This window comes from Leopardus geoffroyi, chromosome D3 (assembly GCF_018350155.1).
Source record: "Leopardus geoffroyi isolate Oge1 chromosome D3, O.geoffroyi_Oge1_pat1.0, whole genome shotgun sequence".
Lineage (NCBI taxonomy): Eukaryota > Metazoa > Chordata > Mammalia > Carnivora > Felidae > Leopardus > Leopardus geoffroyi.
The window spans coordinates 13,939,828-13,962,646 of NC_059339.1; the positions used below are offsets into that span (position 1 = coordinate 13,939,828).

The following is a 22,819-nucleotide window of genomic DNA, read 5'->3' on the forward strand; positions in this document are numbered from 1 at the left end:
TGTGCTGCATTGATCTGCCCCCACTCTAACCTTTGACTGGCAGGAGCTGGGAGGATTCGGAGGCTCAAAGATGTTACGTGTCCTCGACGTTCACCCTCAGAAAGACACAGAGACACAAGATGTGCACCCCACCCCAAGAACTCAGAGACCACCGGAGGCCCATCACAGACCCCCAGGCAAGGAGACCCTGGTTGGGCCATTCTGGAATTGGGGCAGCAGAATGGTGGCTTGGACACCAGAAGATAGTCTGACGAGTCCTCAGTGGGTGGCATGGAGAGTTACTGCGTGCCCCAGCAGTTCCACTCCTAGATATACGGCCAAGAGAAATGAAAACACGCATCCACGTAAAGACTCGTACATGCGTGGTATAGCAGCCTTACTCATAAGAGCCACAAAGTGGGAATCTCCCAAGTGTCTGTCAACCGATGAGTCGATAAATTGCGGTCGATTCTCCAGCCATAAAAAGGAAAGAAGTGGGGATCCACGCTGCGACACAGAGGAGCCTTGAAAACACTAGATGTGCTGAGTAAAAGCAGCCAGACGCCAAAGACTACACAGTGTTGACTCCATCTACACGAAACATCTAGAACGGGTAAATCCGTAGAGACAGGAAGTAGACCGGTGGTTGCCAGGGGCTGGGAGAATGATGGAAAGTGACGGCAAAGGTACAAGGTTTCTTTAGAGGATGATCAAAATGTTCTGAAATTGACTCTGGGGCTGGACACACACCTTCAAGGATTCTAAAAGCCACGGAATTATATACACTTTTTTAAGATTTTATTTTTAAGTGATCTATACCCAACGTGGGGCTTGAACTCACAACCCCGAGATCAAGAGTTGCCTGCTCTACCCACTGAGGCAGCCAGGCACCCCTGGAATTATACATTTTGATGGGCAAGACGTATGGTATGTGACCTGTATTTCGGTAAAGATGTTTAAAACAACAAACAAACAAACAAACAAAAAAACGATCCTGGCTTGGGGTGGGAGAGGGTGAATTGCAAACCCAGCTACCCCGTCACTGGGTCATACAGGCTGCGGGTCCACAGTCCAACCTTCCCACATAAGGCCATCCTCTGTTCTCAGAACCTGCTTCCTACTCACCTCTTTCTTCTGTTCCATGGACTTCAAGGAGTAGTAGCCTTGAAAGGGACCCAAGGCACAGGCTGGTAATCCCGGGCAGCAAGGAGGCACCCCAGGCCAGGGAAGAGGAAATAGCAGCTACTTAAAATGAGAATGTCCAGGGGTGGGATATTCATCAGATCTGGAACTCAAAACTAGAACAAAGCCATGCTGGGAAGGAGGAAGTGCCACATACCTGGAGAATTAAGCACGGTTTGAGTTGGAAGCTTCCCGAAGCACATGGCTGACCCCTGTCCCGCCCCCACCCTACCGATGGGGAGACTGAGGCCCAGAGGGAAACGGAGACCTGGTCCTGGCGTTCAGAATCCCCTGCCCCCGTGAGCCCACCCCGACCCCCACGCTCCTTTCTGTCTTTTTCCTAATGCTCCTGGCCGGGCTGGCTGGTGGGGCGCCGGGCCAAACTCAGGAGCCAGTGTCAGTGGATGTCCGCGTTTTAGATTCCTAAGATCCCAGGTCCAAAGAAGGGGTACACTCAGGACAGTCGCCTGGGGGATGGAATACTATTTGGCCACGACAAGGAATGTAGTACGGATACGTGCTACGATGTAGACCAACCTTGAAGACATGGCACTAAGTGAAGGAAGCCAGGCACGGGATGCTTGGGTGGTACAAGCGGTTGAGCATCTGGCTCTTGATTTTGGCTCAGGCTGTGATCTCGCGGTTTGTGAGTTCGAGCCCCGCACTCGGCTCGGTGCTGACAGCTCAGAGCCTGAGCCTGCTTCGGATTCTGTGTCTCCCTCTCTCTCTGCCCCTCCCTCACTTGTGTGTTTTTTTCTCTCTCAAAAGTAAGAGGGGAGGGGAGGGGAGGGGAGGGAACGGAAAAGAAAAGAAAAGAAAAGAAAAGAAAAGAAAAGAAAAGAAAAGAAAAGAAAAGAAAAGAAAAGGAAAAGAAAAGAAAAGAAAAGAAAAAGAAAAAGGAGCAGCCTGGCTCAAAAGGGCCACGTATGAGAGGACCCATTTATACTTGGTGACTGGAAGAGATAAATCCATAGGGACTGAAAGAAGACGACTGGTTGCCAGGGGTAGGGTGCTAGAGGGGTTGATGGCTAATTAGTACAGGGTTTCTTTGGGGGGTGGTGACAGAAATGTCCTCAAATTGATTGCATACTTTCTTTTAATATACTTTTTAAAATTCTTTTAAATGTTTATTCTTAGAGAGAGAGAGAGAGTGTGAGCAGGGGAGGGGCAGGGAGAGAAGGGGAGACACAGAACCCGGGGCAGGCTCCAGGCTCCGAGCTGTCAGCACAGAGCCTGATGCAGGGCTCGAACCCATGAACCATGAGATCATGACCTGAACCAAAGTTGGAAGCTCAACCAAGCCACCCAGGCGCTCCTAATTACGTACTTTAAATGGGTAAACTGTACAATAACGTTGTACTGGAGACAACAGACAGAATGCCCAGAGACCCCGCGTGGGAACAAGTCAAGTCAAAGGGGCCACGTGGAGCCGGAGAGAGAATTCTGGGAGAATGGAAAAGCAGCAACCAGCTGCCCCGTGGCGAGTTAGTACTCGAGACCCCAAGCCCCCTCTGGCTTTCCTTGGCCAGAGGGTCACGGCTAATTCCTCCTCAGCCTCAGTTTCCTCATCTGTAAAGCAGGCGCACAGATGCCATAGACGGGAGCTTTCACACGCCCGAGAGCATGCAGCATGGGGACAGGGACTCTCATTTCCATAGCCCCACATTCTCAACCTCATATGGCTGGGGGCATCACAGGTGCTCAGGGAGCGGAGTGGAAGGGGTGGTGAGCACGGGTGGGGCTCGCCTCCCGGTTCATTCTGTCCTGGCGCCAGACTCAGTTCCCCTCCCAGGTGCCCAGACCTTTCAGCTGCTCCCAGGACTTCCCCTTGGATCCTTGGAGACCATCAACCCCCAGCTGTGGCTTGCTGAGCTCGGGAATGGGCTACCAGAGGAGCTGTCCCCCAGAGCTGCTGGAAGGAGCATATTGGGGGACACACCTGGGAAATGGATCTGGTTAATTCCCCGGAAGGGAACAGAGACCATCGACAGGGAAACTGCGGGTTCTAGGGGGTTGGGAGAAACCCGGGCCTATGCTGACTCTGGAAGGAGGCAGAATAGAGGGAAGAAGGACCTCACAGAGCCTGACCAGTGTCTACAGAAGAATGGTAAGAAGAAAAGGCTGACCTCCCACTGACAGAAGAGGAGGTGAGGCAGATACTCGGACTCGGACAAGGGCAGTGTCCTGGGTCCTGGCATCACAGCCTTTGGCGGGTCTGTGCAGGTGTCTCAGAAGCCCAGCTGCCCTTGCCCCCTCTCTCCATGGGTGCCTGCTGGATTCCTCCTCAAATCTCAGCTCTCCCTCACACGGGCACCGTACGGATGCCCCGTGCCTCAGTTTCTTCATCTGTGAATTTGGTGAACACCTAGCACCGCCCACGGCAAAGGGGATGTGAAATCAAGTGTACCCGGGGTCTGGTTCAGGATCTGCTCCTCACCAGGCCCATCATCTTGGGTGAGCCTCTCCACATCTCAGAGCCTCAATTTCTCCTCTGTGAAATGGGGATCATGGGAATGCCTAGGCAGTATCATGGGGTTAACGAAATTATTAAATCCGATAAACACACATAAGGTACTTAGGACATTGCCTGACACACAGCGAGCTCTTAATTTTAAAATGAGAATAATAGGGGTGCCTGGGTGACCCAGTTGGTTAAGCCTCCGACTCCTGGTTTCGGCTCAGGTCATGATCTCACAGTTCATGGGTTCGAGCCCTGCGTGAGGCTTCTCACTGACCGCGTGGAGCCTGCTTGGGATTCTCTCTCTCCCTCTCTCTGTCCCTCCCCCACTTGCTGTCAGTCTCAAAATAAATGAATAAAAACTTAAAGTAAATAAATATGTATGTACGCACACACACACGTGTGTGTGTATTTAAAGGTAGAATAATAATACCAGCTAACCTATTACTCCCAAAGTGTCAGGTAACTGCTCTAAGAGATTTACCTTATTCTCCTACAAGGCAGACGCTCATCCCCATGTTAAAGATGGGGGAAACTGAGGCAGAGAGCTAAAGAACTGTCTTGTGGCAAAGAAAAGAGACAGGCAGCACTCAGAATCCCCAGGGAGCAGATGCTAGCAAGACTTGGGTCCTGGCTGCCGGTCTCGGGGACACTCCCGGATATTTGCCAACCTCCTTTTTGAACGAGTCGATTGCAGGCCTCGGGTCCAGAGCCTGGGAGAGGCTGACCGCAGTTTAATGTCCCATAAACGCCAGTTTCGGTCTTGTTTTCCTTCCTCCCCCACCCCCACCGCCAGGTGCCCACTGGGCGGGTAGAACCGGCTCAGCTGAAGGTGTCGGGCCCAGGCTGCAGCCCGGAAGGGCTCTGCTCCACCCAAGCCCAGGGCTCTGGGGCCACAGCTGATATGCGGTGGCCGGGGTCTGGCCATGGGGCCCCTGTGACCAGCGGGGAGGGGTCCCCCACGGAGACCCCAGGGGCACACAACTTGCACACCTCCTCTGGGTGGGGTGGAGGATCGAACCCCGGGGTTTAAGGATTCTCTGCACCCCCCTCGCCCGCATCCTGAGGGCTTTCCCAGGGCCAGGCTGTGCAAAGCGCTTTGCAAACACCGCCACATTTGATCCGCCCCACACACCCACAGTCCCCATCGTGCAGGTGAGAAAAGGAGGCCCAGGGAGGCCAAGTGAGGAGGCCACAGCCCCACAGCTAGGAGGACAGCTCTGAATCCGGCTCTAACCGCCCTGTGCGCTTCCTCACACTTGCTACTTCCTCTGGGTTGCACGGTTTTACTTGAAAGAGAGCACACAACTGAAATCTTGGTCGGGGATCTGCCCCCACCCAGCCCCGAGAGGCCCCATCCGGGACCCAGAAAGAAGGCAAGACAAGCGTCCAGCCCGCAAGGGAAGGAAAGACTGAGCAACCACCAAGGAAGGGCTCCTCCGCAAGCCTCGTCGTGGGGGCCGGTTTCCGGCACCTCTGAGGGCCAGCTTCTCTGCCAGGCCCTCTGCCGGCTTGGTCATCCTCAGCCCCCACCGGGCCTGACCCACCGGGAGCTGAAGACCCAGCGAGGCCCCAACGGCTCCCAGCCTGGAATTCCAGCCTCCTTGCTCTCACCGGCCCATCGGAGAAGGGTCTCTACCGCGGGGGCTGCCTGCCTGACTCTCCTGGAGGCCCCACCCTGGAGAAACTGGGGACCCATGGGGACTCACAAAGGAGGAACCAAGAGTCACTAACCACGCGTCTCCCCGGGCAATGCTGAGCAGCTCAAAGTGTCATCCCTGGGCCAGAAGCATCAGTCTCACTTGGTGTGTGACACACAGAGCCCTTAGCTGGCCCGGAATCAGAGCCTGCATTTTAACGTGATCCCCGGGGAACTCGCATGAAGGTTAACGTTTAAGAAACGCTAGGAATTCCCTAACTATGCCAGGCGTTTCTCCCGTCCACGTGCCTTTGCACGAAAGATCTGGCACAGGAGCACCTGGGTGGCTCAGTCGGTTAAGCGTCCAACTCCTGACTTTGGCTCAGGTCATGATCTTGCAGTTCGTGGGATCGAGCCCTGCATCAGGCTCTGCACACTGTGCAGCCTGCTTGGGAGTTCCTCTCCTACCCTCTCTCTCTCTCTCTGCCCTTCCCCAGCTCATGTGCACACATTCTTACTCACTCTCAAAATAAACACTAAATATATATGTGTGTGTGTGTGTGTGTGTGTGTGTGTATGTGTGTGTGTGTGTATACCCACACATATACACAGAAAAAGCCCTGGTCCCCTTGCCACCAGGCAAATGCCTCTTTCAGTGACTGGGGCAGCGTCACCAACATCACCCTTCCCCACCACACGCTTTCTCAACTTCTCCTGTATCTGCTCCAGGCCCGTACCCAGCTGTCCTCTCAACACCTGCCCTGTGCTGATCACAGGGACCTTCGAGGTGCTGGCTTCAGCGGTGAGTGGGGCAGACATCACCCCTCCTGGGATTCCAGCAGGGGAAATGAGACAGAGGGAAAATGACCTGTCTCGGGCAGCAATGAGCACTTTGCAAGCACACCAAGCAGAGACAGGACAGAGACCCCAGGGAATCGGATGAAGTCTCAGTGGGGCGACCAGGAAAGGTGACACATGGCAGAGAGCAGAGGGTGGCGAGTTCTCAACCCCCCAGGGAATATGGGGCCATGTCTGGGGACCTTTTCGGTAGTCACCCGGTGGGGGGGGTCCCAGAATGTGCTCTACACCCTACCATGCACAGAACACCCCTGCCCCCACACACATTCTCCAGCCCCAAGTGCCAATAGAAACCCCGCTCTGGAGAAAAGCACTCTAGAAAGCAGGTCATGAGTGTGTTCTAGAGCTCCGAGGCAGGAACAGCAGGAACAGCCCCGTGCCTGGCACATGCCAGCCCTCAGCTAACGGCAGCTGGGACTCCTATGTATGCACCTGACTGTGAGCAGACCTTTAACTTGACAAAGCAGGGGTGAGTGCTGCCGGGGGATGCAAAACAGGACACGGAGTTAGGACGGGAGCAGGAGGCTGACAGGTCAGGAGGGAGGTAGGGACGAAGGCCCATCGCACAGGGGTCTGCCACTGCCTCTGTCTAGCGCCCCTTCCCTCTTGTCATCACACAGGTGACATCACACTCCTTCTGTCCCTTCTGTTCTAGTCCAAACGTGGCCACCTACCCCAAGGTCCTTCTCCCACCACGGTCCCAAGACATGCACCCTCCCCGTCCCGTTTCCTTCCCTCATCTCACATGTGATGAGCTTGTGGGACGCGTGGGTGGCTCAGTCGGTTAAGCAGCCGACTTCCGCTCAGTCATGATTTCACTCTTTGTAAGTTCAAGGCCCGCGGTGGGTTTTGTGCTGACAGCTCAGAGCCTGGAGCCTGCTTTGGGTTGTGTCTCCCTCTCTCCCCTATTCATGCTCTTTTTCTCTCAAAAATAAACACTAAAAAAAAAACCCTAAAGAATACATATAATGAACTTGTGTGCATGCTAGTTCCCTCTCCGGTCCTCCCTCCCCGCACCCCCACCCATGTCCCCACTCCAAACAGAAGCCCCCACTACCTGCTTCTGCAAGCAAGGGCTGAGTCCTTCAGCTTCCGGGGGAAAGAGTCTCTGTAAAAACTCTCTATTCGAGTCCTTGCGAATTATTCGGGTCCATTTAGAAAGCTTCGTCCTGTTTCAGGGACACCTTGCACCCCTCAAACTGAAGGGACCCCCTGCACGGCTCTCCGGGTCACCTGAACGGACAGGAGAGCGGGCCCGCTTGTGCCCACTGTGGCCTGGGGAGTTTTACAAGCAACCGTGGGTTTTTCTCTTTCAGATGAACATGCACCATCTAAGCTGACGCCTTAAAGGGAAGATGCGTTAACTCCCGGAACCTGTTATAAACACTGACAGCAAAATGGCCCGAGGATGAAGGCAGGGCCTCAACTCCTCACTGTTGTGAGTACTTAAAGGGAAAAAAAGGAAATTGCTAGCTATTTGACAAGTTAAAAGCAAAGTTACTGGATTAAAATGACTTACTTTAGACAAATGCAGTATGATGGCTGTAGGCTCTGGCTTTTCTTCTAAGCAGGGAACACCCTCCCCTAAGTAAACCCATCAAAAGATGCAGCTTTAAAAAAATTTTTTTTTAATGTTTGCTTATTTTTGAGAGAGTGAGACAGTGCGAGTGGGGGAGGAACAGAGAGAGGGAGACACAGAAATGGAAGCAGACCCCAGGCTCTGAGCTGCCAGCACAGAGCCCGACGCGGGGCTCGAACCCATGAATCGTGAGCTCATGACCTGAGCTGAAACCAAGGCTAGGACGCTCCACCAACTGAGCCACCTAGGTGTCCCTAAAAGATACAAATTTTAAATAGGAAAATATTTGGGGGCCTCCAGCTCTGCCTCTGAACCCCAGCCCTGCTGGGTGACCTTATCCTCTTGAGCCTCAGTTTCTCAATCTGGAAGATGGGATAATGGTGTGAACTTCACAGGCTCCCTGAGACCCCTAGGACCCCACGTGTGGCCATTCAGCCCCGTGCCCGGCACATGCCAGCCCTCAGCTAACGGCAGCTGGGGCTCCTACGTACGCACTTGACTGTGAGCAGACCTTTAACTCGACAGAGCCGGGGTGAGTGCTGCCGGGGGATGCAAAACAGAACGCGGAGTCAGGGCTTTGTCGGTGCCCTGGCGGGCAGCCTGTCCGAAGACTGCCGTATGCTTTGGAGACGAACAACGAACACCGCCCCCCGCCTTCGCCTCGTGTGTCCGTGGTTCCCTTCACGCCACAACTCACTCCACACTCGGGGGCCTGGTGAATCTACAAATATTTTTGCGGTGTGGCTTTACCTAATCAGCCCTCCTACCGGCCTGCAGCACTATGTCTGACATTTCCTTGGGGAGGAAACCCCAATGGGTTTCCTTGGGGAGGGGCTTCCCTGCTGGAAGAAGAAAACGTTTTGAGGACAGAGGTCTCTGCAAAGGATTGGTACTCAATGCGTCACATGACCATTTTCTACTCAAGCATTTCTCCAAGAGGCCACGGAGCTCAGTGCTCTGTGGTCAGGGTGGATTCAGGTTTTGGGGGGCCCTTAAAGAAAAATAATGCAGCATTATGAATTTTTGTTTTTAAAAAATTTTTTTTAACATTTATTCATTTTTTGATAGAGACAGACGTGAGTAGGGGAGGGGCAGAGAGAGAAGGAGACACAGAATCCAAAGCAGACTCCAGGCTCAGAAATGACAGCACAGAGCCCGACGCGGGGCTCGAACACACGGACCCTGAGGTCATGAACGGAGCCAAAGTTGGACGCCCAACCGACTGAGCCACCCAGGCGCCCCGAATTTTTGTTTCTTAAATCAGATGCTGGGCTTTGTAAGAAACACACACACACACACACACACACACACACACACAGAGTGGGAGTCCTGACACATCAGCTTTGAGGCCTCAGGGGTGAGGCCATCCCTGGACATCCTAGGATAATTTTTAGAAGGAGAGGAGACTAACCAAACATGGATAGGAAAAAATGGTGGGTTAACATTAAATCCGTTTTGGCAGTTTTTACTCGATTTTGATTTTTTTTTTTTAAGCTATATACAACTTATCAAAGTCACAAATTCAGAAACTCAATTCTTCATTAATTTAAAGTTTTATATTTTTTTAAGTTTATTTATTTTGAAAGGGAGCAAGTGGGGGAGGGGCAGAGAGGGAGAGCGAGAATCCCAAGCAGGCTCCCCACTATCCACGCAGAGTCGAACCCACGAACCGTGGAGATCATGACCTGAGCCCCTCTTCATTTTTTAATGCAACTTACAAAACTTATTAGGTCTATGTTTAAAGCCTGCAGGTTTAAATGGCCACTTTTAAGGGGCCTTTTGCACTGGAGGTATTTACCTCTCCCCCCCCCCCCTCCCCAACCCCTGCCCCATGGGATCCTAGGCTCTCGGGCACCTTCATTTTCTGAGAGGCAGGGGCAAAGGGTGCTGCCTCCCACACCCCTCACAGACTGCGGGGGCCTCGCCCAGCGGACCCCAGTCAGTGCCTTTCGCCAAACTCAACCCTAAGGAAGCAAAAGCCCCTTTCCCTACTCAGAAACCCCAGCATAGCCCACAGCCCCCCCAGGTGTGCCCAGGTATCAGAGAGCCCCCCCCCCAGGGTCACTCGGGAACCCCCTGGCAGTGTGGGGACGGTGCTAGGGACCAGATCACAGCCCAGGGCTGCTCATCCTTCTGCCCTAGGAGGGTGGGCAGGAAAGCCCGCGGGACGGAAAACCTGCCCAATCACCCTTTTCCGGGTCCTGAGAGACAGATTAGGCTTAGGCAAAGTGACTCTGGGAGGGGCTTTTCAGGCAGGCCTGTTTGCATAGAACACTGTGGCCTGTCACCTCCTTCCTGCTGGGCAGGGCTGTCACCATGTGCAGCTGACGCTACCCTCCCAGCAGAGACTAGGAAATTAGGGAGCAGGGGCTTTGGTGGTGGGAATTATACATGCCTACCGCGGGATGGTAAGGGTCCTCAGACGGCAGACGAGGGTGACTGAGGTCCTGAGACCACTCACAAGAAATGTCCACAACTTCCTTACAGAGGCATCTCAGCACTGAGCGCCTCCACTTACGAGCTGTGTGACTCAGTCACAGGTACACAACCTCTCTGAGCCTCCCGTCTGTAAAATGGGGAGAACAGGTGTTCCTACCACTGCTTCCTGTGGGGTTTTTATGAAGCTCAAGTAACATGCTCCGGCTACGCAGCACAGAAAACGTGCTCAGATAATAACAACTTACATCGGTGAGCAGTTCCTATGAGCCAGGCCCCAGATAAATTCTTTCCCGGGAATATGTACACCCTCTGGAGGGAAACAGTATTAACAACAACGGGTCTCACGCACACCATGCTTCCTGGCGTATAAAGAGAACTTTGGTAGTCCTGGGATGCCTGGGTGGCTCAGTTGGTTAAGCCTCCGATCTTTAGTTCATGAGTTTGAGCCCCATATTGGGCTCTGTGCTGACAGCTCAGAGCCTGGACCCTGAGCTCAGCTTCAGATTCTGTCTGTCTCTCTCTCTCTCTGCCCCTCCCTCCCTCTCCCTCTCAAAAATAAACATTAAAAACAATTTTAAAGAATTTTGGTAGTTCTTATACTCACTTTTGCCTCATTACTTTGGTCTCATTCATTCATTCATTCATTCGTTCATTCATTCATTCGTTCATTCATTCATTCGTTCATTCATTCGTTCGTTCATTCATTCGTTCATTCATTCGTTCATTCATTCGTTCATTCATTCGTTCATTCATTCGTTCATTCATTCGTTCATTCATTCGTTCATTCATTCGTTCATTCATTCGTTCAACCGGCCAGTTGTACCCCCGAGCATCTAGAACGTTACCAGCCCTGAACTGAGCACTAGGCCAAGAAAAAAAGCCCCAGTTCCCGCCCTGCACGGGGCCAGCTGTCTATTACGGGCACAGTTGCAATTCTGTAAGTGGCAGGTTGGGGCAACCCCAGGAGGAGGCCATGGGAGGACAGGAGGTAGGGGGGTTATCCTGCAGGACGTGGTGTCCACACTGAGACCTCAGCAAAGCAAAAGCCAGCATCTAAAGACCTTGGCGGACCCCAGCTAGAGTACGGATGTCACCTTAAAGGCACAGGGGAGCCCCAAAAGCTGAAGCAAGGGCTGCTCACTGGGTCTCGGCAGATGCGCAAAGGGTGAGATGTGCGGTGGTCCTGGGGGTGGGCAGGCAGAGCCGAGGGCTCGTATTCCCACGCCCTGGCCTAGCCCACGAGTGGGAGGTAGGAGTCTCCGTGCCCGAGAGGGTGCAGCCTCCACCCATAGAACCCGGGGGGCCCACTGGGCACCATCCTCCGTGCTGGGGAGGCCGACCTGCCCACGACCACCCATGCTTGTTGGAAATGCAGAGTCTCGGGCCCGGCTCCAGACCCGTGAATCAAATCCTGCCTTTGAACCAGGTTCCCAGGTGATTCACACGCACATTCACAGCCAGCGTCCCACAGGGAGGCCAACTGGAGTCACCCCATGCGGCTACAGAGAAGACGTGCGGGGCCCAGGGAGCCTGACGGGGCACTGACTGGGTCAGGGGCATCGTCCAGGCAGACTTGGCTGAAGAAACGTTGCTCAGGCCCAACAGCCGGGACGGGTTTAGTCAGAGGGATGTGAGGCCAGGGAGGGAGGCCACGGGCCTGAGGGGAGTGGAGGAGGTTGGAAATACCACACAGACTGACGTCTGAGGCCAGGGGGCGGGAGAGCGGGTCAGTGGCAGAGAGAAAGGCAGCTGCATTTGCTGAGTGAGCATTTAACTGTGCCCCGGGGCACCGTGCTGGCCACCCGGGGGCCCTGCGACCCCCAGTGAAATGCAGAGTCTCAGGCCCCACCCACCTGCTGAGGCCGAGCCTGCATTAGGAACATTCTCGAGTGATCCACACACATGCTCAAGCTGGGAAAGAATGTGTGCAGGTCACCGTGTTTCAGTTCGTCCTTGCAGAGGCCCCGGAGGGGCCGCTGGGCAACACCGGGCTCGGATGCTAGAACCTCGAAGTGGGAGGGGCTCCGAGGGCCTCACAGCCCCCTCCCCCCACAGCACCTGTGCTCCCCGCCTCCACTCCCGCCCCACGGTCAGACATCTGCTAACAGGCATCTCAAGGTGGGTCCCCGAGACCTCACCAACCGTGGGGAGGATGGCAGCCAGGCTGCCCAACCGGCTCAAAGTGGGATCTTCCCGCATGGTACCTGCTTACTTTCCGCACCCAAATCACTTTGTGGATGAGGACGGAGGCTCAGAGACAGAGAGCAACTAACGCAAACACACACAGCCCCTCCTATACAGGAGGCCGATGCCAATGGTTTCTCAAGTCTGGGTTTTTGCCTCTGTTTCCCCCAAGTCTGGAAATGAAACACACGCGGCACGGGAACTTAAAACCTCTCAAGAGGCAAGACCCAGAGACCCCCGACTAGAGCAGCTTCTTACGGGGCTTACTGGAAAACTATCTTGAGAAAGGGGGCCCCGCCTTCACACGCCACCCACGGTAGGCTGCATCCAGCAGCACAGGTACCAAGCACCTGGTACAGAGCACATGCCCAGAAGCTCCCGAAGGAAGGGGGGTGCCCTTGACACTTCCAGGTTCCAACATCCAGGTGCACAGATGCGGCCTCTCCTTAGACTCCCAGGTGTCCGGCCAAGGTGTGCCCACCCGGCCCTGGGAAAGCACTCCAGTCTCCACCCCGGCTGATGGCCCAGCCCCGCTCCGTCACTGCTCTGGGAAAAACCAATTTGCATCTCTAGCCCTGGCCACGGTGACCGGCTCCGACTCGGACATGGAACGCTCTTGGAGCCAATGAGAAGCCAGGTGACTTTCCCCTGGGCTCACTCCCTCTCCTTCACGGGGCTTACCCAGGTGTCACGGACAGAATTGACCACAAGACTCCTAACTGGCTTTAATTCTGCCTTGGATACCATCGAACTGAGACAGGAGGCCACCGGAACCAAGAGATCACCAGAATCTAAGCTCTGGAAACGGATGCTTTGAAAACATGACGCGTGGGATCGACAACACGCTTTCGTTTCGACAGACCAAGGAAAGTGATCATTGTTTCTGTCAATTTCCATAAAGCTTAAGTGAAATTTTAGTCTGTTGGCTAAGAAGAAGGACGTTTCCCTGGGTTACTAAAGGTTAAGTATTATTTTTAAATTTTAATATTTTTAATATTATTAAATTATTATTAAGTATTATTAAATGTTGGAAGTTCAAAGACTGTAACCTGAAGACCTTGCATATTTATTTTAGGAAACTCCATCTGTTTGAAAGTCTGTGGTAGAACGCCGTTTACTCTGTGTCGGGGACCCCGCTTGCTACACTTCAACTCGAAGCTTCCTCCCCAACTGTGCAACAGCCAAACATGCTAACTAGGATCGCTCACTAACCTAGTTCTATAGAACTCAACCAGCATGGAAGACTGAACACACTCTCTCTTGGGGTAAGGAGGACAGTTTAGGGCATTGCTCCTCATAAAGAAATAACCTGGGGCGCCTGGGTGGCTCAGTCGGTTGGGCGTCTGACTTCGGCCCAGATCATGATCTCACAGTGTGTGAGTTCGAGCCCCGCGTCGGGCTCCGTGCTGACAGTTCATAGCCTGGAGCCTGCTTCACATTCTGTGTCTCCCTCTCTCTCTGCCCCTCCCCAGCTCACGCTCGTACTCTGTCAAAAATAAACTTAAAAACAAAGTAAAAAAAAAAAAAAAAGAGAATGAACCTACCCAGCTTCTAAAAGATTAACATTAAACACGCAATGTAGGGGGGCACCTGGGTGGCTCAGTCGGGTAGGCATCTAACTTTAGCTCAGGTCATGATCTTACGGCTTGTGAGTTCAGGCCCCGAGTCAGGCTCCGTGCTGACAGCTCAGAGACTGGAGCCTGCTTCCGATTCTGGGTCTCCCTCTGTCTCTGCCCCTCCCCCACTCATGCTCTGTCTCTCAAAAATAAAATTAAAAAAAAATTTTTTTAAAGGCAATGTAGGACGGCCAGTCTGACTTCTGTCAAGAAATCGGTCTGCTGCCCGCCATCTTGCCTGAGGCCCGAACTAACAACAGAGAGGAAGCAGAGTGAAGAGACCTTCAACGAGGTCTTCAAGTTACGTATACCTGAGATTCTAAGCACAGAGGCCAGGAGCATGTCCCATTTGAGGAAGCCAGGGCAGGGTACACGTGGCTGACTGGCCCCCTGTCTTCACTCTAGACAGACATTCCTGATCCCAACAAGTATGGCTCTAGATTGGCTCTAGAACATCTGATCTAGAGTGACCAAAAGAATGACAACTGCAAGTTTGCCACAGGAAATGGGGCCACCCAGGGGCTCTTCCAGAGTCATGCTGCACTCAGGGAAAGAGAGAGAAGAGAAATCCTCCAGGGCCATGGAGCTGCCCAAGGCCCAAACCCAACTGCAGATCTTACCGAATGGTGGGCTGGTCTCCACTCAGCTGCTTAAACCTCCGGTGGAGCTGCTCGATCTGGTCTGAGGAGACTGGGAAACGGGAGGGAGGGAGAGAAAGAGAGAGAGAAGACATCACTGACCGCTGAACTTGAGCCGCCAGCAGGAGGCTGGTGACATTCTCCCACACTTCCCAGGCGGGCAACACCGACCACCACCAGACGAAGAAACCGACAAAGGGCGTCCCATTCTTCCTGGCAGTGCACCCCTGGGGTCATTACCTCCGATCCCCCGGCAAGATAGCCTGTGCTACAAACGGCAGCTGCTGGGACAGCACGAAAGTGAACCAGCTCATTTTCCCCTTCCCCTAAAGGGATCACATCCGTGTGACTTCTTCCCCTCCTGCTCCCGAAGACAGGGCTTTTCCTAGCTGAGCAAGGGGCTTCATACGGTCACGTACAGAGAGACAGAGGGGCAGGGCAAAGGGGTTGGGGCTGCTGCTGGAAGTCACCTGGGAGACACGTAGTAGGACGCGGAAGGAGAATCTGGTGCAAGGGGACTGGAAGGAGAAGAAAGAATTTTGATCATTGCGCGGTGGAGGACGTGTTTAGATCTTCCCAGTAGTTCTAGAAAACCTTAAGTACAGTTTTTCGTAATTACCATTTCGGGCGGGCGGGCCACCGTGTCTTCCCCCAGTAAGACGGGGCCTTGCCCGTCCGGGTTTCATAAGGGCTCCGCCCCCACGAGGGCCTGTTTCATGAAGCACACAGTATGGCACTTCATGAAGCACACAGTATGGCACCCGGACCTGCATTCTCTGCCCTCATCCACGACACATCCTGCATAAGGGAGCAGATGTGCTTTTCTCCGTGGGATAATTCGCAAACTGCAGCTCAGAGCACTCGAGACCGCACGACCGGTGACTGGTAGAGTGGGGTCCCTCTCCTGACCCCGCCTTCAACCTGCCTTCACTCGGTATCGCCTGCCCGCCCACATATCCTGGTGCTCCAAGGCCTTGAGGGCCGGTTCCCGGGGACTATACACGGTTCAGGCAAAACTTTCCAAACAGGGGCTGGGCTGAGAAGCAGCCATCCCCCTCCCCCCGGCTCCTCCCGGCATTTCCCATGCCCTATTATAAATGTCTTTTCTTGTTCCAGAGACAGCTAATTTCTGGGACCAGCTGGTCATCTCATTTGCTGTTGGTTTTTTTTTTTCAAGTATTACAAGAAAAAAATATTTTTTTTTTATTTTAGAGAGAGAGAGAGAGAGAGAGAGAGAGTGTGTGTGTGTGTGTGTGTGTGTGTGTGTGTGTGTGCACGAGGGGGGGAAGGGGCAGAGGGAGAGAGAATCCCAAGCAGTCTCCACGCTCAGCATGGAGCCCAACGTGGGGCTCAGTCCCACGACCCTGGGATCATGACCTGAGCCGAAATCAAGAGTCAGACACTCAGCCGACTGAGCCACCTAGGCACCCCCTTTTTAAGTAATTTAAGTAATCTCTATATCCAATGCAGGGCTCAAACTACAACCCCCAGATCAAGAGTCACATGCTCCACCGACTGAGCTAGTCAGGTGTCCTCCTCATCTTTTTTGGGGGGGTAGGGTGGGGGGGGGGTTTCAGGCTCAGGTTGTATCACTTTAAGAATACGTAGCTCAAGGGCTCCTGGGTGGCTCAGTCAGTTGAGCATCTGACTTCGGCCCAAGTCATGATCTCACAGTTTGTGAATTCGAGCCCCACATCGGGCTCACTGCTGTCCGCGCAGAGCCTGCTTCAGATCCTCTGTCCCCCTCTCTCTGCCCCTCCCCTGCTTGTGCTCTTCCCAGAATAAATAGATGTTTAAAAAAAAGAATCTATAGCTCAGAATTCTCCAGCCTCCCTAGAAGCTGTTGGTGAGGAAATACCCCTTAGGACGGCCAACAGCTGTGAAGGGTTCTCCGTGTACCAGAGGCACATCTCCACACATTAGTGCACCTGTTCCCCATGGCACCCTGGGATAGGGCTGTATTCCCATTACAGATGTAGAAACTGACTCTTGGAAAAGTGGGATGACCGTGAGGGGCAATAACCGCCTTTCTGGAGGAGGACATGGCCATTCCTATCATGTGTGTATCAGCAAGGACATCCGAGTACTCTACAGGGCTGAGCGATTGCAGTCCTGGGTACACATCCAACAGAAATGCACACTTGCGCTCGTCAGAAGAGGTACAGAAAGGAGGAGAGGTTCACAGCAGTGCGGTTCCAACAGCCCTAGACTGGAACCTATCCAAATGCCCGACAACGGCAGAATCAAGTGTTGAGGTGCAGTCTACTCAAGCAATGGAATAGTATACAGCAAGGAAAACGAGCAGACAGTGCATGCCATAAGTTGGGTGAGCTTCAGAAACATAAAATCAAGGAAAAGAAGTCAGATGCGAAAGAGCAAGTACGTTAGGATTCCATTTAAATGGAGCTCGATCTGGGCTGATGGCTCAGAGCCTGGAGCCCGTTTCCGATTCTGTGTCTCCCTCTCTCTCTGCCCCTCCCCCGTTCATGCTCTGTCTCTCTCTGTCCCAAAAATAAATAAAAACGTTGAAAGAAAAAAAAAATTTAAATGGAGCTCGAAAAAGGGGAAAAACTCCTCTGTAGTGTCAGAAGTCGGGACGGAAAGGCTGCGCACGGTAAGATTCTACTATAGGACCTCCTGGAAAAGGCAAAACCGCGAAGACACGAGAAAGGTCTCCGTGTCCGAGTCTGGGGATGAGGAACGAACAGGCCGAGCACAGAGGGTTTCCGGGGCAGTTAAACTATCCTGTGGGTCCCATCATGACGGACACACGTCGCTGAACACACGTCCAAACCTGCAGAAGGTGCACCACCACAGGTGAACCCTAACGTGAACAATGGACTCTGGGCGATAATGAAGTGTCGATACAGGTTCATCGACTGTATCAAACGCACCACACTGGTGGGGGCCACGGATAAGGCGGGAGGCTATGGCACGTGTCGGGGTGAGGACATAGGCGAAAACTAACTTCCTCTGAATTTTGCTATGAACGTATCTAAGACTTGTCTGATAATAGAAATGATAAGGTGGTGCCTGGGTGGCACAGAGAGTTGAGTGTCCGACCCTTGATATCGGCTCGGGTCATGACCCCAGGGTCATGGGAGCAAGCCCCACGTCAGGCTCCACATGGGGGTGAGCATGGGGCCTGCTGGAGATTCTCTCTCTCTCTCTCTCTCTCTCTCTCTCTCCTCTCTCTCCCCCTCCCCCACTCATACACTCTCTAAAAGAAACAAAAGACTTTAAAAAATATAATAAAAATGATGATGATGTTGTCTTATTTTTTTAAAAAAGAGAAGTCAGAATAGTGGTTGCTCCCGAACGGAGAGTAGTGATTTGAATGGGGCGTGAGGGGCACCTCTGGGTAGTGGGAATATTCTATTTCTTCATCCAGGTTCAGGTTACACACACGTGTGCTCAGCAAGGACATGGAACTCTATGCTCACAGGTGATGTACTTTTCTGTACCTGATATTACGATAAAAGGTTTACCCGAAAATTTCAGTGATTCTACCTGGCAGGAAAAAATAAATCCATGGGGCGCCTGGGTGGCGCAGTCGGTTAAGCGTCCGACTTCAGCCAGGTCACGATCTCGCGGTCCGTGAGTTCGAGCCCCGCATCGGGCTCTGTGCTGACAGCTCAGAGCCTGGAGCCTGTTTCCGATTCTGTGTCTCCCTCTCTCTCTGCCCCTCCCCCGTTCATGCTCTGTCTCTCTCTGTCCCAAAAATAAATAAACGTTGAAAAAATAAATAAATAAAATAAATAAATAAATAAATAAATAAATCCAACGAGTACAAAAGACAAATACATAAATGTGTCCACCCGTGGATTCTTAACAGCTTAAAAAATGGACTCGACCTAAGTGCTCACCCAAAGCAGATTGGTCAAATATTTTACGGAATGCTTAGCCAATTAAAAAAAAAAAAAAAGCAAGCTGCTTTTGAGGAGTGACAGTTATATATCGGACATGAAAATACGTTCCACAGAGAATGTTTAAAAGTCAGGGCGCCTGGGTAGCTCAGCTGAGGGTCCCACTCTTGATATCAGCTCAAGTCATGATCTCATGGTTTGTGAGTTCGAGCCCTGTCAATGCAAAGCCTGCTTGGGATTCTGTGTGTGTGTGTGTGTGTGTGTGTGTGTGTGTGTGTCTCTCTCTCTCTCTCTCTCTCTCTCTCGCTCAAAATGAATTTTAAAATGTTTTAAACAGCTTGCTATGGGGCGCCTGGCTGGCTCAGCGGGTAGAGCCTGCCCCTCTCAGTCTTGGGGTTGTGAGGTCAAGCCCCACACTGGGCATGGACCTTACTTAAAACACAACGGCCTGCTACAAAAATAGCATGACCTCATGCTGGGGAAAACATGTAGATATACACAAATGTATAGAAGTAATGAAAGAAAATCCGGACTCCCTTTCCCCAAAATAATAATAGCAGTTGTCTTTCTCAGTAGAGGGATTAAAGGCTTTGTTTTGGTTGAATTCATCTATATCTTCTAAATTTCCTCTAATACACAATGCATATTTATTAGTCATGTAATGAATATTTGAGGCACACAATATGGTACCACATGGGACAGCCGAAGGATCTCGAAAATATTGCTACTGATGAATCATCTGTTAGCTGAGTACCATATCCTGGGCACACGTGGTCTTATTTAACCCTTACCATGACTGTATAATGGAAGGACTGCTCCCATTTTCCAGAAGAGTAAACTGAGGATCTGAGGGGTAAGGTGACTTGAAGGTCAGGCCCTAAACTTGAAAGGGAGGCCCAGGATTTAAGCTCAGTTTGTCGGGCAGAACGTGTGCGGTTTTACGTTCGTGGGTTACCGATCAAAGGCAGCCCAGCTCTCAACCGCAGGTCAAAAAAAACCCCAAAAACAAAAACACAAAAAACAAAAGCACACGGACGAGAAACAACCATAGAAATTGCAGCCACACGTGTGCTCCTAACATTGCATGAATCCATTTATAGGAGATGCTCAGGGAGGCAAATCCAAACTGGACCAGGGCTTGCCTGGGGCTAGGCAAGGATGGGGAGTCATGCTGATAGGTACTGAGCCTCTTGGGGGAGGGCGGGGGGGAGGGGAGGAAAATGTTCCAAAGTTAGATTGTGAGGGACGCCCAGCCCTGTGATTATACTAAAACCCGAGTACACTTTGAATGGGTGAGATGTAGGGAACGTGTTACGTCTCAAAAGCACCATCAGGAAAACGAATTACGTGCCTAATCCTGGGAACCACAGCAGTCCACGTCAATTGAGCGCTGACTGTCCAGGGCACTGTGTCAGCCCTACTCACACAACCCTCTCGTCAATCCTATCGGCTAGGGATGGTGTGTACCCCCATTCTAGAGACGGGAACACCGAGACGTGCCCACGCTCACACAGACAAGAGGTGGTGGGCACGCCAGAAATCAGAGACCAGGTTTGTCTAATGAAATTCCGGCGAACTGCATCCAAAGCACACGCACGGGTGCCCACACCCTTCCCTGTCGTGCCTGACTGAAAGCAGAGGGATGAGGAAAACAGCCTCCCATCTCTGGTCCCCTGTCTTCGGCACCCAAATCCCCCTGAGCCAAGAGCTCGGAGCTCAACTCGGGGAAGCCTTCCCGGGCTCAGGGACTGGGAGAAGGAACATCCGAGGCCTCGCGAACTGACTTCCGAAGACCTCACGCGCTCTCCGGTCCCTGGGGTCCCCCAGAGGATGTGTCCTGTGGGCACCTACACCTGTGTGCAGAGCGCCGTCGGGGGCTCCAAGGACAGAAGCTCTTCTAGTCTCCCTGCTCCTCCCTCAGCCCTTCTCCAGGTCCCCATGCGGTCACGGGTGCCATGGAGACAAGAGGCAGAGTCACTTGGGTGCCTGGCACGTGGACCTCGTTATCTTTGGTTTTAGATTTCAGCCTGAGGGTTGAGGTCACACCCTTCCACAGGCTGGTGGGAGTTTAACTGGCCCAATCTGTGTGTGTGTGTGTGTGTGTGTGTGTGTGTGTAGTCCAAGCTGGCACCGGAGGTGTGAAATTGTGTAAAATACACACCAGCTTCCAAAGACTTAGTACAAAAAAGAATGCACACAGTCTCCATAATTTTTATATTGGTCACACGTTGAAATATTTTAGAAGTAAAATATTAAAATTAACTGTATCTTGTTTCTTTTCTAAACATGGCTACTACAGGGGCAGTGCCTGGGTGGCTCAGTCAGTTAAGCGGCCGACTTCAGCTCAGGTCACGATCTCTCGGTTCATGGGTTCGAGCCCCGCGTCAGGCTCTGTGCTGTCGGCTCGGAGCCTGGCGCCTGCTTCGGATTCTGTGTCTCCCCCTCTCTCTGCCCCTCCCCCCCCCCGCTCGTGCTTTCCCTCAAAAATAAACATTACAAATTTTTTTTTAAGCATGGCTACTAGAAAACGTAGAATTACATATGTAGCTTCTGAAAACATTTAGAATTATTCCGCCTTGCATTATAATTTGCACTGGACAGTGCTGGTATCTGCTTTTAACCAGCAACTTGATCCCTAGGAACAAATACTGAGGAACTGAGACGACTGTACAGAGATAAACAGGTAACCGTCATCATCCTGGCCTGTTTAAAACAGTAAAAAACTGGGTCACCTGGGTGGCTCGGTCAGTTAAGCACATGACTCTTGACTTCAGCTCATGATCTAACTGGGAGACAGAGCCCAGCGTCGGGCTCTGCACTGACAGCGTGGAGCCTGCTTGGGATTCTCTCTCTCCCCCTCCCCTGCTCATGTGCACGTGCCCGCTCTCTCTCTCCCTCCCTCTCTCTCTCAAAATAAACTCATGGGACACCTGGGTGGTTCAGTGGCTTAAGCATCTGATTCCTGATTTCAGCTCAGGTCACGATCTCATGGTTAGCGGGTACCAGCCCTGCGTCAGGCTTCGCGCAGAGCCTGCTATGGATTCTCGTGTGCTCTCGCTCTTTATCTGCCCCTCCCCTGCTTGCATGCTCTTTCTCTCTCAAAATAAACTTAAAAAAAAAATCTATAAATAAGTATGTAAATAAGCAAACTTTAAAATTGGGGAAGTGGTGAGCTATAAGGAAACGGGTTGAAATAAATCCTGGTACATCCGAAAGGCAGTATACTACAGAGCCTTAAGAAACATTTTTAAAATATTTAGGGGAGCCTGGGTGGCTCAGTTGGCTAAGGATCCGATTTCAGCTCAAGTCATGACCCCGGGTTTGAGCCCCGCTGTGCAGACAGCTCAGAGCCTGGAGACTGCTTTGGATTCCGTCTCTGTCTCCCTCTCTGCTCCTCCCTCGTTCACACTCTGTCTCTCCCTCTCTCTCAAAAATAAACATTAAAAAAATTTTTTTTTAAATATTTAGAACACAGAAAAATTTTCATGGGATGTCGCTACAGGGAAAAACCAACAGGCCACAAGATCTCACGTACATGAAAGTCCGTAATGATATAGTTGTGTGCACAGGAAAAAATAGGAAAGGATGAACAAAATAGCACATTGCTTCCAGGCGGCAGGTTTCCAGGACATCCCTCTCTTCCTCTTGTCCCTTATCTTTGCTGATCGGTCCCTTAACTTTTCTCTAATTATCAGAGATGCCTTGTATAATCTTCAATTGCAACGTTGATGGCTAGGATGAAAAATAAAACCTACAGTAACAAGCTCCGGTGGGACTGCGGAGAAACTGACATCCTCGTGCGCTGCCGATGGGAATGTCACATGGTGCAGCCACCGTGGGACACAATTCCGTGGATCCTCAATAAATTAAAGACAGATTCACCACGTAATCCAGAAATCTTCCTCCCAAATACGTACCCGAGATACATGAAAACCACGTCCACACAAAAACCCATAAACGAGCGTTCACAGCGGCACTATTCACAATAGCCTAGAGGGAACAACGCAAACGTCCAACGATAGACGAAACTATAAACAAAACGTGGTCTGTCCATACAGTGGCATAGGATTCGGTCACAAGTGGAACGAAGCGTGGACACGTGCTCCAACATCCATGAACCCTGAATACATAATGCCAAGGAGAGAAGCCGGACGCAGCCATGTATCGTAGGATTCCATGTATGTGAAACGTCCAGAGTAGGCAAATCTCGCCACAGAAAGTAGATCAAGGGGTTGCCAGGGTTCGGGGTCGAGAGGAATATGGAGTGATGCGGACACGGGGTTTCTGCCTGGTCCTGGCCTCCCCTGTCCGGCTGTGGGAGCCACCTTACAGCCTCGCTGTGCTGAGCAAGGGGTCACCGGGCAGGAGGAGGGTCGCGTAG

General features: G+C 52.2%; 1 protein-coding gene across 1 annotated transcript in view; it reads right to left on the bottom strand.

Annotated features, from left to right (window-relative positions):
- TESC (tescalcin) overlaps positions 1-22,819 on the bottom strand; it is a 51,934-nt gene that overhangs the window by 12,452 nt on the left and 16,663 nt on the right. Inside the window, exon 2 of the mRNA XM_045457953.1 lies at positions 14,555-14,624. Within this exon, the coding sequence (XP_045313909.1) occupies positions 14,555-14,624 (70 nt within the window). The remainder of the gene's footprint in view (positions 1-14,554; positions 14,625-22,819) is intronic.